The sequence below is a fragment of the Aedes albopictus genome, chromosome 3 (assembly GCF_035046485.1).
Source record: "Aedes albopictus strain Foshan chromosome 3, AalbF5, whole genome shotgun sequence".
Taxonomy (NCBI): domain Eukaryota; kingdom Metazoa; phylum Arthropoda; class Insecta; order Diptera; family Culicidae; genus Aedes; species Aedes albopictus.
The window spans coordinates 312,732,348-312,752,650 of NC_085138.1; the positions used below are offsets into that span (position 1 = coordinate 312,732,348).

At 42.7% G+C, this 20,303-nt stretch overlaps 2 protein-coding genes across 9 annotated transcripts in view; one reads left to right on the top strand and one right to left on the bottom strand.

Annotated features, from left to right (window-relative positions):
- The window catches only part of LOC109431038 (myosin-IIIb-like), a 428,015-nt gene that overhangs the window by 218,715 nt on the left and 188,997 nt on the right, over window positions 1-20,303 (top strand). The gene's annotated exons all lie outside the window — the stretch shown is intronic.
- LOC115257886 (uncharacterized) lies at window positions 9,955-20,141 on the bottom strand. The gene is made up of 2 exons (XM_062842491.1): window positions 10,201-20,141; window positions 9,955-10,133 (listed from the first exon to the last, which is right to left on the bottom strand). The coding sequence occupies exon 1, from the start codon at window positions 16,302-16,304 to the stop codon at window positions 10,326-10,328; it is 5,979 nt and encodes a 1,992-aa protein (XP_062698475.1). The 5' UTR covers window positions 16,305-20,141; the 3' UTR covers window positions 9,955-10,133; window positions 10,201-10,325.

Genomic DNA, 20,303 nt, shown 5'->3' on the forward strand with positions numbered 1-20,303 from the left:
TAAGGGTAAGAAATGTATCAATTATCCCAACACGTCACCCACTCCAGCAGCAGCGCCATACACCGAAGAACCAACGTTGATTGTGTCCACTGAACTGGAGAACGCTGATGGCTGTCAGTGTACGGGCTGCGAAGGCGAAGACGTAGATGAATCGAATGCGATGGAGCGTGTAAGCGAGTATGATTAATTACTGATTAAACTTTAAATTCAATTAAGCGCGGTATAAATTTCGCACCATCATTCCGAACGAACACAAGCGTTTGCTGGCTGACGGGAATCACCGATCATAGTTTTTTTTTAACTTTTCTTCTGCGTCAATTGATGTTGAGGGCGGTTGCAGCTTGCTGCAGCACACCGTGAGTGTAAGTTAATTGACGTAGCGAAAGAAGCGAACGAATGAAAATTGAAAAACCGAAACCGATCCAAGCTGTGTTCACCCACATACACCAGATAGATTGTTTTTATTACTGGATATGCTTTGCCAGAGGTGTGTGAAGGGAAGGGGATCTGAACATATCTTCCAATCATTCCTGTTTTCACTGTCTTTTTTTCTGTCTTACATGCTTTTATTCGTATTTTATCTTCTATCTTCTATCTTCTATCTTCTATCTTCTATCTTCTATCTTCTATCTTCTATCTTCTATCTTCTATCTTCTATCTTCTATCTTCTATCTTCTATCTTCTATCTTCTATCTTCTATCTTCTATCTTCTATCTTCTATCTTCTATCTTCTATCTTCTATCTTCTATCTTCTATCTTCTATCTTCTATCTTCTATCTTCTGTCTTCTATCTTCTATCTTCTATCTTCTATCTTCTATCTTCTATCTTCTATCTTCTATCTTCTATCTTCTGTCTTCTATCTTCTATCTTCTATCTTCTTTCTTCTATCTTTTATCTTCTATCTTGTGTCTAGAATCCTATATCTTTTTTAACTGTTTCGGTATTTATTAAAATTATGTGCATAATCCTACATCAACCCCTTCTCTACGCCCATGTCGAAAAATTTCACACGCCAGTGATGATGGGGCGAACTGGAAACAGTCAATAAAGCAATCAATATACGAATCGTTCGAATTCGAAATGACAGTCAACCGCATCGAAATGAAGAGCCTGCCAGTTTTTCCGTCATTGCATCGATCGGAAAATCGCTTCGGCTGCACATTTGTGCGCGTATCCACAACGGCGTGCGATATTTTACGATTGAATTATGGGTCTAAAGTGTTTCGGTCGCAGTTGTTGATGTGGGAGGCGTTAATTTATGCTAATTTGACTAGCAATGCTTGTTAGCAATATGGGGAAACTCAGTCAATCGTTAGGTTTCATCGCGAAATTTAAATGCGCTGGTTGTCTGATGGTGACGACGCGACGTTCAGCTTGGCGGAAAAATGAGGACGTGTGTCGGATTTGCACTGGTTTTGGTTTTGATTCTGCCGGTTGTAATTGCGTTTCAATTAGCGCTTGGGGAGGGTGCAAGCACGCTGACGCTGACAACAATTACTGCCGCTGCGCTGCGCTGGCTGGGACACCAGTGCCCATTGCGTGCCGAAATTGTTTTAATTTTAATAAAAATAAAAGCTCACCTTGGAACGGAAAGCCAACTGAACAGAACGCTTTACCTTTGCCCCGGCAGTGCCAGACGGACATCGGACTGGATTTGCCTGTAAGAGAGAACCCCCCCCGTCGCTTTCCCATGGTAGGTCAGGTGTTGATGATAGCAGTTGCTTGTCTGTTTTTTAGTTTTTTCAATTATTTCATGTTCTATTAATCACGCAAACGCCGCAAAGGGGAAATAAATATGGTGCAACAGCTGGATGGGTGTTATGCAACACTTGTTGTGGATAGATGCATGCGCGGTTGATTGTGCAAACGCTGCTGACCGGTAAATCATAATTGGTGGCAATTGAAATTCTAGCTGACCAGACCATATATCGATTACTGGGTTGTGGTTCTGATACGGCGTTCAAGTTCAATGCCACATGCCGTCCGTTGATTGAGATATGTGGGTGATTATTTTTCTCTCTATTTCAACCGATTCGTAAAAATTACTTTGTTCATCAATTTACCACAGCGTTCGTGGTGATTATACTCCAAATCTTTGGACTTACTGTATGTGTTTGCATTCTACCTACTTCTGGCTAAAACGAATTAAATAATCAAAGAATGCCTTGGTGATCACGACGTTTAGGAGTAGATTAGACTGGCAAAAATATTTGTCATTGTAGTCCGAAATTTTTTCAAGGTTGCCATGATTTGTTACAAATAAAAAAAAGAACAATTACTGGCCCACGTTGGGTGCCATATGACAAACAAACAATAATGGAACCCTATAAATGTTCTCTTTTACTTTTCACTTGGCTCCGCAAAAAATAGGACAGAACACTACAAATGCACACAAATAATAAATTTGATACAATTCAACACTAAACATAAAGTTTGGCCTGCTACCCTAATGGGTAACAATTTACGATCACAGGATGACGAGGTTTCATAAATTGGTGTTGGTCCATCAGCCAATCCTGGAGTAGTGTTTTCTTTGGTTGATGTTCTTCTTGTTAGCAGTATTTGTTCTGTATTCATAGCTTGATTTTGTCTAGGAAAACTAATCCTAATTGGGCCATCCCGAATCGGGTTTCAATGCAAGACGGTTTCATTTTAATGTTCGTGCTAGGGACCTAATGTGCTAGCTCATGCTTTTGCCGATGTTTCAAGACGTATCATCACGTTTTCGAAAAACAAACTATCTGAATTCCAGGACGTTTAAGGTGTTGTGGGGTGTGAATATAGTTTAGTGTTATTCCCCTTGCGTGTCCTTCCCCTACCAAGCATCAGTAATAGCCTTTGGCGGAGCAAGTCGCCTTCATCGTGTGGTTCCGTATTATGTCAAGTGATTCTACTGTAGTTTGCTAAGATGACGGGGTATGGATTGATCCAGTAAGTAATGCAATATTCACAGGTGTCATTAAAGTATTTTTAGGGGGGTTTTATAGAGTTGTCAGGAGGTTTCAGGTTGCTCTCAAGTAGGTTTCAATGATGTTTTAGAGGGGACTGGATTTACCTAAACTGTTAGCATGAATGCTACCTTTTTTTAATTTCAGGAGCATTCCAGTTTTAATTTAGGATGGTTTCAGGGGCGCTTCAGATGTTCCAAGAAGTTTCAGGAGCTCATCAATGGTTTTCAGAAATTTTAATTGAGTTTAAGGAGCCTTCTAGTGGGTTTCAGGATCGTTACAGGGGTTTCAAATGTGTTCCCGTGGTTTCAAGATGTTTCCGGTACGTTCTAAGGGGTTCAGGCATCAGGGGTGTTCCATGGGTTTTCAAGGGGTTTCAGGCACGTACCAGAGGTTTTCAAAGGGATTTCAGGAGGATTTCCGGGGCGGTTTTATTGATGTTTCGGGGGTATTATACAAGGGATGGCCAAAATGTTTGAGATAGGCAACTTTTTTTTCCCTCACAAAAAAGTTCAACCTGCTGTAACTTTTCATAGAGTGCATCATAAAATCTCAAATTTTGAATGTTTGTTTTTGAATATGTACATCATCGATACAAGTTTGGGCTCGATTGATCAATCTTTCGCAAAGTTAGAACCGATCGGGTAAAACACTATTCTTTAGACAACTCATTTTTGAGCTGTCATATCTCGGAAACCAATGAATCAAATTGAATGAAATTTTAACGTACACTAACAATATACAAATGCTTCACAAACAAAACATAGATACTTTTTGAATGTTGAAAAAACTTATCATGGATTGACACTTTTTGGATTTTTCTCGAAAAAATGTTATTTTTTTACGTCAATGTAAATAAATTTTAGTGTTGATGTCTAAAGATTGTTCACTTTTGTTCTCAAGTTATCTTTAATCAGATATATTAGAGCCAATTTTGATTAAAGGAAGAACACATTTAGTAATTTTTGTGTGGTATTGTAAATTTGACTTATTTTCCTCTATATGGGTAAAAATTTTAACCCGGTATAACTTAATTCGCCGTATAAAATATTACATTTTATAACGTTGTATTAAGTATCAATATATTGTTGATAAACGTTAAAAAAAATCATTCAATTCGGTTCACTGGTTTCCGAGATATGACAGCTCAAAAATGAGTTGTCCAAAAAATAGTGTTTTACCCGAACGGTTCCGACTTCGCGAAAAACTATTCAATCGGACCCAAATTTGTACCAATGATGCACATATAACAGTTTAATAATCAGTCAAAATTTGAGATTTTTTGATGCACTTTATGAAAAGTTGCACTAATCTATGTTGAATTTTTTTGTGGGAGAAAAAAAGTTGCCTATCTCAAACATTTCGGCCACCCCCTGTAGGGGATTTCAGCGGCTTTCCAGTGGTTTCCAAAAGGTTTCCCGCACGTTCCTAGGGGTTCTGCGGTGTCTCAGGGGTTTTCATTTCGAGGGTTTTCCAGAGTGTTTCAGAGGCCTTACAGGGGGTTTTAGGGGCATACCGGTGGCTTCAGGGCTGTTTCAGAAATTTTCAAAGGGTTTTGGGGGCATTTCAGGGCGTTCCGGGGGGTTTCAATGACTTTTACGAGCGTTTTAGGGGCTTCCAGCTATCTTTAAGGGGTTTCAGGTGCGTATCAGGTATTACAAGTGGTGTTCTAGAAGTTTCGGGGGGTGTTCCAGGAATTTTCAGAGGGGTTTCAGGAGCTTTCCAGGAATTCCAGGTGCGTTTCAGAGAATTTCATTACTTTTGCAAGGGTTTCAGGAGCGATCCATGGGTTTTCCTATAAATTTCAGCAGCTTTCCAGATACTTTCAAGGGATTTCAGGGTCTCTCCAGCATTCCGGGGGTTTTAAGGCGTTCCAGGAGTGTTCTAGGGGATCTCTAGGAGTTTCAGAAGAGTCAAGGACCATCAACATGGTTTCAATCGGTTTAGAAGAGTTTGATGGACGTTTTAGGGGGTTAATGGAGGTCCCCCCCATAGAGCGATACGTGATTTGTGGACGGCGCCTGATGAGCTTGCTTCGTGTTGTTTTTTTATATGATCAGTCTTTTACTATAAGAAAATATTTTTATATAACGTTCAATAATGTTTTTTTTTTCTTTTCTTTTCTATTACAGGTAAGATTCGCCGAATTACTCACATGCTTTTCCTAATAGCAATGGTAAGTTGCAAAAATGCATATTTTTAAATTGAAAAGTAAATATTAAAACGATTAATTATGTATGGACCTCCTTTGGTTTCTTACTTACCTTACCGGTCAGGCTAAGGCCGGGGTGGCCTCTGCTGTACATAGTAGCCGCCTCCATTCCACTCGGTCCATGGCTGTTTGTCTCCAGTTCCGCACTCTGCGTAGGGTCCGCAGATCGTCCTCCACTTGGTCGACCCACCTAGCTCGCTGCGCTCCACGTCTTCTTGTACCGGTCGGATGACTCTCGAGAACCATTTTAGTCGGGTTGCTATCCGACATCCTGATGACGTGACCCGCCCACCGTAGCCTCCCGATTTTCGCGGTATGGACGATAGTTGGTTCTCTTAGCAGCTGATGCAGCTCGTGGTTCATTCGCCTTCTCCAAGTCCCGTCTTCCATCTGCACTCCGCCGTAGATGGTACGCAACACCTTCCGTTCGAAAACTCCAAGGGCGCGTTGGTCCTCTGCACGTAGGGTTCATGTTTCGTGCCCATAGAGGACGACCGGTCTAATCAGCGTTTTGTAGATGGTTAACTTCGTGTTGCGGCGAACTTTGTTCGATCGTAGAGTTCTGCGGAGTCCAAAGTAAGCACGATTTCCTGCCACAATGCGCCTCTGAATTTCTCTGTTGGTGTCGTTGTCGTCGGTCACCAGTGAGCCCAAGTACACGAATTCTTCAACCGCCTCGATTTCATCACCGTCGATATGAATTCGGGGGGGCGGGCGCGGTGATTCCTCCCTGGAGCCCTTTGCCATCATGTACTTTGTCTTCGACACATAAATGACTAATCCGATTCGCCTGGCTTCACTCTTTAGTCGAATGTACGTTTCCGCCATCGTCTCAAATTTACGAGCAATAATATCAATATCATCGGCGAAACCAAGCAGCTGAACGGACTTCGTGAAAATCGTCCCACTCGTGTTTATCCCCGCTCTTCTTATTACACCCTCCAAAGCAATGTTGAACAGCAAGCACGAAAGACCATCACCTTGCCGTAACCCTCTGCGAGATTCGAAGGGACTACGCACATCACTCGATCCATCGTCGCCTTGATCAACCGTATCAGTTTATCTGGGAATCCGTATTCGTGCATAATCTGCCATAGCTGTTCTCGATCGATTGTATCATACGCCGATTTGAAATCGATGAACAAGTGATGTGTGGGCACATTGTATTCGCGGCATTTCTGCAACACCTGGTGGATGGCGAACATCTGGTCCGTTGTAGCGCGTTCACCCATAAATCCAGCCTGATATTGCCCCACGAACTCTCTTGCAATCGGTGATAGACGGCGGCATAAAATTTGAGAGAGTATCTTGTAGGCAGCGCTCAGTAGTGTGATCGCGCGGTAGTTCCCGCAATCCAACTTGTCGCCCTTTTTGTAGATGGGACACACGATACCTTCCATCCATTCCTCCGGTAATACTTCCTCCTCCCAAATCTTGGTAATGACCCAGTGTAGTGCTCTCACCAGTGCTTCTCCACCGTATTTTAGAAGCTAGCTTGGTAGTTGATCTGCTCCAGCGGCCTTGTTGTTTTTCAACCGGCCAACCTCCTCCTCAATCTCTTGAAGGTCAGGGGCCGGAAGTCTTTCGTCCTGTGCACATACTCCTAGATCTGTTACCACGCCACCTTCGGTACTTGCAACGTCGCCATTGAGGTGCTCATCGTAATGCTGCCGCCACCTCTCGACCACCTCACGCTCGCTCGTGAGAATATTCCCGTGATTATCTCGGCACATGTCGGCTTGTGGCACAAAGCCTCTGCGCGAGCGGTTCAGCTTCTCGTAGAACTTTCGTGTGTCCTTAGCGCGGTACAGCTCTTCCATCGCTTCGCGATCTCGTTCTTCCTGCTGGCGCTTCTTCATCCGGAAGACTGAGTTCTGCCTGTTCCGCGCCTGTTTGTAACGTGCCTCATTCGCTCTCGTACGGTGTTGCAGCATTCTCGCCCATGCTGCATTCTTCTCGTTTTTCAACTGTTCACATTCGCCGTCGTACCAGTCGTTTCTGTGATTCGGAGTCGCGAAGCCTAGTGCTGTAGCCGAGGTACTACCTATGGCGGATCGGATGTCCCTCCAGCCATCTTCAAGTGTAGCTGCGCCAAGCTGCTCTTCCGTTGGTAGGGCCACTGCTAACTGCTGCGCGTAGTCTTGAGCCACTTCTACGTTACGAAGTTGCTCGATGTTGAGCCGCGGCGTTCGACTTCGACGCGTGGTGATAACTGTCGAAAGTTTTGAGCGCATGCATACAGCGACTAAGTAGTGATCCGAATCTATATTCGCACTGCGGTATGTGCGGACGTTGGTTATATCTGAGAAGAATTTACCGTCGATTAGAACGTGGTCGATTTGGTTTTCTGTTTGATGGTCGGGTGATCTCCAGGTGGTTTTGTGGATATCTTTGCGGGGAAAGAAGGTGCTTCGGACTACCATACCACGGGAGGCTGCAAAGTTTACGCATCGCTGGCCGTTATCATTCGATACGGCGTGCAGGCTGTTCCGCCCGATTACCGGTCTGTACATTTCCTCCCTTCCTACCTGCGCGTTCATGTCGCCGACAACGATTTTCACGTCACGCGGCGAGCAACCATCGTATGTTTGCTCTAACTGCGCGTAGAACGCTTCTTTCTCGTCATCGGGTCTCCCTTCGTGTGGGCAGTGGACGTTGATGATGCTGTAGTTGAAGAAACGGCCCTTAACTCTCAACATGCACATCCTTGCGTTGATCGGCTGCCACCCGATCACACGTTGTCGCATCTTGCCCAACACTATAAATCCTGTTCCCAGTTCATTGGTGGTGCCACAGCTTTGGTAGAAGGTAGCCGTTCGATGCCCGCTTTTCCACACTTTCTGTCCAGTCCAACAAAGTTCCTGCAACGCCACGATATCGAAGTTGCGGGGATGTAGTTCGTCGTAGATTATCCTGTCACATCCTGCGAAACCTAGTGACTTGCAATTCCATGTTCCAAGTTTCCAATCGTAGTCCTTATTTCGTCGCGTGGGTCTTTGCCGATTGTATCGAGTCGTATTTTCTCCTATGTTATTCGCAATGGGGATTTTTACGGGTGGCTTATTGGGCCTACGCCAACACTCCTGTCTCGCCGGAGGGCCATCGTGCCAGTTCTGTTTAACGTCCCAACCAACACTGGGACGACCACGCTGATGGGGCTACCACCTTGGATCTAGCTGGGCGTGGTGCAGCGTTTCTTACTCAGCCGCTGGATGCCAGAACAGACGCTGTTTGAGCCGCACCTCCTTGGTGAACAGACACTCGGATCGTACCTCCTCAATCTAGCTGAAGTCAGAAGGACAACAGTGCCCAGGCTGCACTACCAGCTAAGCACACAACTCTTAGCTGGCGGTCTTTGTCATCGCTTGACCCGTGGAAGCATGAGGTAGGAACTTGTGAGGACCAGAGCTATATTGGACGCTCTCCTTATCGACTCACCGTTTTGCAGCCCTTTGGTTTCCTACAGGGACTAATTTAGATAGGGTGACTTTGGATATTATCGACAGCTTTGTTCTCTTCTTCGTGGAGAGTTTTGGTCAGCTAAATTGTCTGAAATTTGGTCATGTAAATCAGCTTCATTTGAAAAGATTTGAGGCCAACTCTGAGTCCAACAGGTTTTAAAAAATCCCCCACGATGATAAGAACAAAACTGCCGACAATATATAAGTTCCCCTATTTAATTTACGCTTCCTCCAAAATTTTGGAGGGATTTTAGAAAATCTTACAAGCATTATTCCATAAATTCTTCCGGAAATCATTCAGTGATTCCTTCAAAAAATTTTTGAGATGTATCTCAAAAAATAAGTCGAAGGATTTAATTAGATAACCATCTATGTTTCAAAATTGACTCCATGGATGTGAGAAATCCCCCTGGAAAATTTATATAAATTCTGCCAGGCATGCTTTCGAAGATTTCTTTGAGAATTTCTTCGAGAATTTTTCCACAGATCTATTAAGAAAATTTTTAAGTTTCCGTGTTATTTATCCCAAAGTTTTCTAGAGATAACTTCAGTAACTCATTAAAGATCGACTTTATTAAACCTTACTTGGATGCCTTACGAATTTGCTAAACGGATTCCTTTTGAAAATTATTTTACAAAGTCTTGCACGGATTCCTTTTTAAAGTTCGTTGAGAACAACTTATAAATCTCATAAAAAATTAAAATATCCCCTAGATGATTATTTGGAAATCTTTCCAAGAATTATTCCAGAAAAGCTTCTATTGATTTTCTCAGAAGTTACTCCAGCGACTTTTTTTTCTCAAAAATCGGAACGTGATTTTTTTTTTTTGAAATCATCCACGGATTGCATCACAATTAATTTTAGTGATACCTGCAGAACATCAAAAGTTCAGAATTCCTTCAAAATTATCTCCATGGATTTTTTTTAGAAAATCTTCTACAGATTCCTTCAGATTTTTTTAAAGTTTCTCCCAGTAATTCTAACAGAGATTCTTTTACAAATTTCCCTGGAGATTGCTGCAGAAATTCTTCACGAGGTTTCAAGATTGCTTCATGAACTCATAAATTACACCAGTAATTCTGTTTTGAAATTTATCATGGTTCAGTCCAGAAACTTTTCCAGCGGTTTCATCAGAATTTATTCAAGGATTCTTCAGGGCTTCCTTCGAATATTCCTTTAAGAGTATCTCCAGGAATTTCTATATGAATTCTTGTGGATAGATTTCCATAGATTCCTCTCAAAACTCCATCAGCAATAACTTTAGAAAGTTTTTTAGGGATGCGTTGAAAAATCCTTTGGAAATTTCTGCAGGGACTCTGTTCGGAAATTCAGCAAAAAAACGTAATTTTCGTAGCAGCTCGGGATGTACAGCTCAAACTGAAAAATATCGTATATTTTAATCTGTTATTTATATAGTTATGTTAGTGATTGTCATACAATTTTAGTTTTTTTTAGCCCGCTTCTGAAACGTGCAAATCATCGACCCGTATATACTGCCTCTGGTTCTATGCTACATAATAAATTCAATATTATTTCAACTCGTTTACACAATTTTATGCAAATATCACTCTTCTTACCGATTCTCCTTTTAATTTTAATCAGAACAAATTTAGTAATTATAACAAAACTTTAATTTTTAGTTCAGCAAATAAACTTGTAGCATTAGCACAATTCAGTGTAGCTCGTTTTTGTTTTCGTCTTCTTATTCCTCCTTCGTTGACTTGGCAGATGTCATCTCTTTGCGAACGTCATTCGCAAGGGTGTAGATTTGTCTGCCCAGTGGTAATAACAATTCCCCGGCCCGTAAACCTTGTCCTGGACCTGTTTCTTGGCAAGATTTACCAGATGCTCTCACCTCGATTAATGCCAGCTTGCTCACTGGTCTCAGAAATACTCCATTTGAGGTACGCACCTTCGCCCGTCTTACGCGGCCATCTCTTCCGTGGATAACTTCTTCAACCTTCGCGCGAATCCATCCGTTGCGTCCGTGGTCGTCCACCACAAAGACTAGATCTCCAGGAACTAATGATTTTGATTCCTCTAACCATTTGGATCGAGCATTTATAGATGGTAAATACTCCGTTAACCAACGCTTCCATAGTTCATCGCTTATGATCTGCGATCGGTGGTACATATTACGCAACGCTTCCGCTGCGTTAGCTGGTGCAATTGATGAATCCTTTAAACCAGATGAGGAGCCACGAACGAAATGGTTTGGTGTTATTGCTTCACCTGCTTCTTCGTCTTGGGACTGGTAGACCAAGGGCCTTGAATTAACTATCTCCTCTGCTTCAGCGATAACCGTCAGAAGAATTTCATCGGTCAATCGCTGACCTTCGTTGAGCGCTGACATCATTTCTTTGACCGAGCGCACCATGCGCTCCCATATACCCCCCATGTGCGGTGCTGATGGGGGGTTGAAGCTCCAACGCGTTCTTGCATTAGTGAAGACATTAGCACACTCCGAGTCGATACACTGGATCTGTTTTTGGAGCTCTTTATTGGCGGCTTTGAAATTGGTACCATTATCGGAAAATATCGCAATTGGTGGCCCTCTCCGAACTACAAAACGACGTATAGCCATAATGCAGGATTCGGTGTTCAAACGATATGCGACCTCCAGATGTATAGCCCGAATATTCAGGCAGGTAAATAGGACTACCCACCTTTTTTCCGTTCGTCGACCAACGGTGACATCTATCGGGCCGAAATAATCAATTCCCACATAGCTAAACGGCTTGGTAAAGGGAGTAAGACGTTCAACGGGTAAAGGAGCCATGCGTGGAGTTTGCGGCTGAGTCTTGCGCACCTTGCACCACTGACAATTCTTCATTACGAATGCCACATCAGCCCTTAGGTTTGGAATGGAGAACCGCTGACGGAGCTCATTGTACACCGTGTCCTTGTTGGCGTGCCCGTAACGCTGATGGTAGAATTCGATGAGGCGGTAACTGATAATATGTTCCCTCGGTAGAAGGATGGGGAACTTGGTATCGAAAGGAACGAATTCGGCTACTCCAATTCGACCTTCCATGCGGAGCACACCGAACTCGTCCAAAAACGGACTCTTCTTATACAGCTTACTGGACTTCGGAATTTGCAGCCAATCTTCGCGTAGTAGTTTTTGATTCCTCAGCAACGTAGCAACTTCATCCTTATAGCACTCCCATTGTGCCTGCTTCCACAGAACATGCTCGGCCGTTTCATATTCCTCTTGTTTCAGTGGCGTGTCAATAGAACAAATCGATCGTCGTACAATCGGTGCAAGCTTCGGAATCACTAACGTCTCTATCGGCATCCGCTGCATCCTTTTTCGGCAATTGGAGATGAAACGTAATACACAACACATTGTGCGTAGCAGGATATTCCACTTGGACATTCGAGTAGCATCGATTAGTGGAACTATTTCCGGTGTGCTGTGGAACATATGACTAGCTCGCAGCTCCTGGATACGATTCACCGGTGGACGATTGTGCTTAGGCCAATTTTCTTCCGATTGTTCTAGAAATTCCGGTCCACAAAACCACGTACTGTTACCCTTGAAGAAAGCTTCATTTTTCCATTTGGTCAGAATGTCCGCGATATTCAACTTGCTGCGTACGTAATGCCACTCATCTAATCTGGAACTTTGCAAAATTTCAGTGACTCGATAAGCCACGAACGGTTTATATTTCCTGGGATCTGCTGCTATCCAGTGAAGAACTGTTGACGAGTCCGTCCATAAGAAACGCCTTGACACCTTCACATCGTGATTCGCCAGCACTGTGTCCAACAAACGTACACCAAGCGTCGCAGCTAGTAGTTCCATGCGCGGAATGGACAGCGGTCTTAACGGACCAACTTTTGTTTTGGCCGAGACAAGCGCACACTTCGAAACTCCTTCGTGAGTAAAGCGGAAATAGACTGCACAGCTGTAGTATTCTTGACTGGCATCCATGAAAACATGAGCTTCTAGTGTGCCGTACGCTGACGGCGGCGCGCCGCGGAGATAACATCTAGGAATTTCGATTTGGTTGATCATAGGAAACACAGCGCGCAATCGAGTCCACTTCGTGTAGCAGTCGTCGTTCACTAACTCGTCCCAGTCACAACCGGAGCGCCATGTATCTTGAAGAAGGCCCTTCCCATGGACCGTGAAGGGAGCCAAAAGCCCTAGCGGGTCGAACAAACTCATAATACAGCTAAGAATGATTCGCTTGGTGGGTCGGATGTCGGAGGTCATGTACACCATTAGGTCATCGCGCATTTGTGTAGAAAATGTGATGACGTCATCAGAAGGGCGCCAAATTATTCCTAGTACGCGTTCGCACGCTCCTTCCTTGCCGACAGCAAGCGAAACTTCGTCATTTTTAACCCGTTCGCCCATAGCTTCGAGGAATTCCGGTGAGTTTGAAACCCAGTTGCGGATTTCTAAGCCAGCATGACTGTGGATGTATCGGACCTGTTGAGCACGCTCGATCGCTTCATCATTAGTATCAGCGCAATCCATATAGTCGTCAACATAATGTTTGTGAACGATAGCATTTGAAGCCTCTGGAAATCGGTCAGCATAATGAGAGGCATTAAGGTTTTTAATGTATTGCGCTGAAGCTGGCGAGCACGCAGAACCGAAAATGGCCACATCCATCATAAAGATGTCTGGCTCGTTTGAAGGGCTCGTCCGAAAGAGGAATCGTAGCACATGCTTGTCTTCCGGCTTCATCAGGAATTGGTGATACATTTCCCTTATATCAGCCCCAAAGGCAATCGGTCTCTCACGGAACTTTTGCACCACAGCATCAAGGGGTGCCAGAAGATCGGGACCGACGAGCAACATTGAATTTAAAGAAACACCGTTCACCTGGGCCGCTGCATCGAAAACCAATCGTATTTTGCCCGGCTTCTTGGGATTTATTACCACATTGAGGGGCAAATACCACACTTTTCCAGGCGTTGCCGTTGACAATTCCCCTGGAGTTGCCTTGTGTGCGTAACATTTTGATTGATATTCTTCTATTTTCTGCACCACTTGTTCGCCGAGCTCCGGATTCTTCAGGAGTCGACGCTCCAGTCCCTGAAGACGCCGGAATGCCATACCATAACTGTCCGGCAAGTTCACTTCATCAGCTTTCCACAGTAGACCAGTTTGATACCGACCCCCGACCTTCGTTGTAGTCGATTCCAACAGCTCACGAGCCCTACGATCTTCGGCGGTCTCTGGAAGCGATGCTACTGTTGATCTCGGTTCTTCGTCCAGAAAATATCCTCGTATCATCTCGTGCAACTGTTGATTTGTATACCCTTTGTGCGTTCCGAGGAAGCCCGTAGCTATCGTTGCTTCTCTCGGACCGTATATTGACCAGCCCAAGTGTGAACGAACGGCGATTGGTTCGTTGGCATTTCCAACCCTGGATTCCAACGGGGCTAGCAAGTAGGCGTTATTGAGTCCGATCAAAATTTTTGATTCTTCTCCCGTTTGATTCGAAACATTCAATCCTCGAAGGTGCGGATATTGGCTTGAGATTTGTTGAAAATCAACCCGCTGCCTTGGTAAGTACAGCCTTTTAACTGTATGAGCCTCCTTTAGTTTCAAACGATTTCCGTTGTCACTGGCTACCTCAAGCGCTACGCGTTCCGAAGCTGATTCCCGACGTTTTACATTACCTGTCCATTGCAACGTCAAGGGCTGAAGAATTCCACGGATTCCTAAATCACGAACTAAACTTCCTTCAACGAGGGTCATGTCGGAGCCTTCGTCAAGGTAGGCGAACGTAGAATACGACTTCTGTCCACCGTAAAGCGTGATTGGGACAATTCTGAAGATCACTGGTAATTTTCCGTCGAGATGCGTATGCAATTGTCCTTGGCAAGCTTGGGAGGTTGTAGCAGCAACACGATGTACCAGAGGATGATGGGGTTGTCTGCAACTTCCGACATTGCAAGTGATTTTAAAACGACACCATCCTGTGTGCTCATTCAAACACCTTTCGCACAATTTCCAGCGTTCCATCAACTTCACCCTTTCGCTAATATTCAATCGACGAAATTCATCACAGTTCCTTATGCGATGACCTGCGGTTTTGCATATACGACATGGACTTATCGGCGGAGAAGCAGTGTTCGATTCTTCAGTATGCGCCTGAATGAACCCTTTGTCTTTCATCCTTAGCTTCTCCGGTTTATTCGTTGATCGAAGATCCACCGTAAGCGTCACCTCGCTTGCTTCCGACACAATCGAGGATGCGAACTCAGCAAAGGTGCGCAACGTGACATTTAAGGCTGTGCGCTTATAATGTACCCATTCTCGCTTCGTTGCAGCTGGCAACTTATCGACCAGTTCTTGTATTAATACAGGATTCACCAGATGATCATGTAATTCCGCCGCTTCCAAGTGATCACATAGCTCTTGTACAGCCATCCCAAACGGAATAAACGACTCCAGACGATCTGCCCTAGGCGGGTCTGTTTTTCTTACCTTGCCAAGCAAGGTATGAATGAGCTGTTCTGGACGCCCATAGAGCATGCGCAACGTAGCGATCACCTGCGGGACGGCTTTCGGCAGCAAGAGTCGGCTTCGCACCGACTCCAACGCAGAGCCTTTTAGGCATTCTTGGAGCCTAACGAGATTTTCCACTTCTGTGAAACCGCATGCTTCCGTGGAATTTACGTAGCTGCTATAAAATAGCGGCCATTCTTCGACTTTGCCACTGAAAGTCGGGAGTTTTTTTGATAATACTTGGCGGGCAGCCATCTGGGATCTAGAAGGCCCCGCCCTACGAGACACTGTAGATTCCAGGTCATCATCAGTCCCATCATCGCCATCGGACTCGAAATCGGGCTCCTCGTAACCTTCCTGGGTTGAGCAATGCTGTTGGTGGGTTTCATTTCGATTCTTAACCACGGGCATCATCGATTTGGTGACACATTTAGGTGTATCTGGCAGCTCAGGAACAGGTTGTCGTACCTGGCTACAATCTTCACGGTTCATGTGGCCAGTCGGTCTAGCAGTTTTCTCCACATTTTCACCGGACTGCATCGCGTCCTTCTGCACTCGAAAATCTTCGAATAATTGTTCTTCCTGGCGTCGAAATTCTGCTTCTTCCTGCAACTGAATGCGATATATTTCGCGCTGTTGATCCAACTTCTTCCGCCGCAAAGCTCTATCCTGTTCCAGCTGCTTCCGCTGCAGCTTCGCTTCCCATTCCAGTTGCTTCTCTCTGAGAATCCTTTCTTCTTCCATCTGCTTCTCTTTTTGCTGCATTTTCTCTTCCAAACGGCGGAGTTCCCTCTGCATTGAAGATTCCGTTGGCTGCAGGTTTGCTCCGCACGGTGCTAGACTTTCGCCGATGTTTACAGACGTCGTTTCGATAGCGTTTCCTACCTGACTCTCAATTTCGCTCGTCTCGCTAGTCCCCGGCACTAGCACTGGATTGGCTGGCACCTGATCAGCATTGCCACCGGACTCGGTTGACGTCGGACGTTTTGGCAGTAGAGATTTATCGGACTTGGGCGCGTTGGCTTCAGCCTTTCCCTTCTTGCCTTTCTTCTCCTTCTTGCCTATGCACTTGGGGCACACAAACTGCTGATCCACCACTCCCGGTGTTTCTCCAACGCACTCCAGGTGAAACCATACCTCACAGGAATCGCAGGCAACCATCTCATCGGTGTCGGGATTATTGCACTTTCCGCAGGTATTCTCCATCTCAAAAGTGAGGTTAATTTAAAATTTTTGAGAAATTGTTCGGAAATTCAGCAAAAAAACGTAATTTTCGTAGCAGCTCGGGATGTACAGCTCAAACTGAAAAATATCGTATATTTTAATCTGTTATTTATATAGTTATGTTAGTGATTGTCATACAATTTTAGTTTTTTTTAGCCCGCTTCTGAAACGTGCAAATCATCGACCCGTATATACTGCCTCTGGTTATATGCTACATAATAAATTCAATATTATTTCAACTCGTTTACACAATTTTATGCAAATATCACTCTTCTTACCGATTCTCCTTTTAATTTTAATCAGAACAAATTTAGTAATTATAACAAAACTTTAATTTTTAGTTCAGCAAATAAACTTGTAGCATTAGCACAATTCAGTGTAGCTCGTTTTTGTTTTCGTCTTCTTATTCCTCCTTCGTTGACTTGGCAGATGTCATCTCTTTGCGAACGTCATTCGCAGGGGTGTAGATTTGTCTGCCCAGTGGTAATAACAGACTCCTTCAGAATTTCCAACAGTGATTTCTCCAGCAAACCTCTTGAAGATTCTATCATGAATTTTTACAGTATTTTTTGCACAAAATCATCCAGAGATTTCTTAAAAATTCGAGCAAATATTTTTTCAGAAGCCCATCAGAGATTTGTTGAGTAATTGTTTGATTTGTAACAGTAATTATTATTTGTTTCAATCGCCGCGATTTGATGTGCTGGTTTTTCATCGATGAACCACCAGCACAGTATCAGTAATTGTAATTCCATTGAAGATTCCCACAGGAATATATCCAGGAATTTTCTCAGGGACTTATCAAGAAAATCCTACAGAAAGTCTTACAGGGTTTTTGCCTTATTACTTTCAGTGATTCAGGCCGAATTTTTTTTTTATCTGTATTAGCGAGAGTTTTAGCCCTAGGCTAAGTTCATCCCGGGACCCACGCTTTACTTCCCTTCCGAAGGAAGAACTCACATTTTGCGAGTTTGTCGGGAGTGGGATTCGATCCCAGGTCCTCGGCGTGATAGTCAAGTGTTCTAACCATCACACCAGATCCGCTCCACAAGGCCGAATTTTCTTCTGAGATTCCTACTGGAGTCCATTCAGAGATTCCTTCAGGAGTTCCTTCAGATAATCCTCCATTAATTTTCTCGGACATTACCACTAAGCTTAACCCTATGAATTTCTTACTGGATTCTTACGTAGTTTATTCATAAATATTTGCTAGGAATGTATGCAAGATTGCAATATCTCATGAGCTTTAATAGGTCAGATGCGTATCTGGGCGCTTCTTAAAGTGTTCCTACAGGAATTTCTTCAGAAATACGTCTACAGAGTGCCCCAGTAATGCTTCCAGGAAATCCTTCAAGAATTTCTTAATACGATTTCTCCAGAAATTTTCCTAAAAAGTCCTAGCAATTCCACAAAGGGTTTCCGAGGAGGTTCTATAGTATTTATCTAGGAAATACGTCAGAATATCCTCTTGGGATCCCTTCAAGAATTTCCTTGGGATTTTTTGAGATTGCTGAAGAGATTCATTCCAGAGTTCTTCTTTCAGCGATTCCTTCTAAAATATCCTCGGGGACAATTTCAGAATTTTAGGGAATTCTTTGGAAATTGAAGCAAGGGAATTCCCCAAAAGTTCTTCCATTTTTACAATCCTACGGAATTCCCGTTGATAATTCTTCCAAAGGTTCCTTCTAGAGTTCGTTGAGAAACTTCTTCAGAAACATATGCAGAAATTTCTTAAAATAAACCAGCGGACCAGTTTCTAAGTCCAGCGGTTTCGTCAGAAATATATCCTGGAATTTCCTCACAGATTCTTGTAAGAATTATTACAAATATTCTTCAAGGTTTTTTTCCGGGGCTTTAAAAAAATATAAATAAATAAAATATAAACTGAGTGAATAATCCCTCCAGAAACTCTTGGAAACTCCCAGAAGAAATTCCTAAATATTTTCTGAAGGGACTCTTGGATAAAAGTTTTATCTGGAGGGATTTCTGTAAACTTCCTAATATACCTCGCTAATTCCTAGAAAAAAAAATCATGTAATACTATTGATGGAATTTAAGGAAAATAGCTTGAGAAATTTTTGGAAGGATTCCTGTAGAAATCCGTTGGTAATATTCGTGAAGCAATTCTTCAATAATTTTTTCAGGTATCCTAATGAAGAAATACTTGGAAGAATTTTTATTCAATTTCTGAATAAATTTTAAAAGAAAACTCTGAAAATCGAAAAAAAAAGAATATCCTATAGAAATTCTTTAGGAACTACTGGATCGCCCTCTGTAGGTATTAATAGGAGTATTTCTTAAAACAGTCATTGAAAAATGCCAAGGGATAGATTTTCGACTAGTTTCTACAGCAATTGCTGAGTAAATCTCTGTAGATCTTCTGCAGTAATTTCTAAAGAAAAATTCAACACGAAATCCTAGAGGATTTTTTAAACAAATATCTGAAAGAATCTCCGAATCAAAGGATTTACATCTTTTAAAAAAATCCCTCTGGTGAAATTTCCAGAAGAATTTCTTGAAAAATTTTGGGAAGCATTCCATGAGAAATCCCAAAGAAAAACTTTTGGAAGAAATTTTGATCATATTTCTGGAGTATATCCTTCAGAAATAGTTGAAGAAATACATGATGGAATACATGTACGAACTTTACCCTTGAACCCTTGAATTAACTTACTGAAGTATCCCGGAAGGAATCCCAGAAGAAATTTGTGTACATACGATTTTCTGAAGAAACCGTCGACTTGATTCAAAATGAATCTTTTGAAATTGTTCATGAAGACCCAATGAAAATTCCTTTAGGATTTCCCAAAAGAATCTCAAGAGCAATCCTAGGAAAAAAAATACAAGGAATGCATTCCATAGGGATACCTGGAGGGATCTTTGAAGAAATTCTTGCTGAAATCAATTTGAAATTCTAAAAAATCCTGCGAGAATTTTCTTCTTTTGAAAACTCAAGAGAAATTTTGATTAATCCTGAGAGAATCCCCAAAATAATTTTCAGTGGGGTCACTAAAAGTGACCGTGGAGAAATGCTGAAGAAGTAAAATACATTCTAAAATAATTGTCGAAGGGTTCTTTAAAAGAATTTTTGCTTAACTGTAAGGAATTCCAGCAAGAATGTCCCTTTCGCGATTATTAAATAAATTAAAGATGAGTTTATTGCTTGGCTAGTTTATCTCGAGATCCACGACTTCACTTCCCTTCCGAAGGAAGAAGTCACATATAGTGTGTTTGTTGGGAGTGGGATTCGATCCCAGATCCTTGGCATGATAGACATGCGCTAGAACCATTCTACCAGGTCCGCTCCACTGCACAATGGTCCACGAACCAGATTTATGAGGAAAGATGCATTTAGCGCCTTCAAATGATTTTCTAGATTAACATGGTCTTCTACAAAGTTATTCCTAATAATAAGGCCCTCTTTTCAATATACATGAAAATTAGGATGGTCCATATTTTCAAAGAAATTGGTAGCCAAACTTTTTTATTTGCATACATTCTTCGGGAAAGTTGTAGATCTATCAATTTTGAGCAAGTTTACTGAATACACTTTTTATGTAGCTTTAAAATTGACTGATCTAGAGGTATTTTTATGAGTAAACTTAGGGTGGTCCGCGAAAAACCGGTTTTCTGGCTTTTACTTTTTCAGTTTCGATTTTTCATCAAAGTCGCCCAAAACACTTGTAGAGCATTTAAAGACGCGTTTTTTCGTGCCCTGAGATGGTCGTTATCTCTTTTGGTTCAAAAGTTACAGGCCCTTTTCTAAAAAAAAATAGTTGGGTTGGGGCAAACATGAAAAAATATCTTTTTCCCGCATTCAAAAGAAAAAAATGTTGTTATAAAACATATCAAAAAATTGGGAGGGGGGGGGGGGGTGTTACTTTTGTAACTTCAGTGATAAATACTTGAAAAGTGCCTATTTTTTCTAGAAAATCATCAATATCTTTTGAACGGAATGACGTGGCAACATTCAACTTTGAT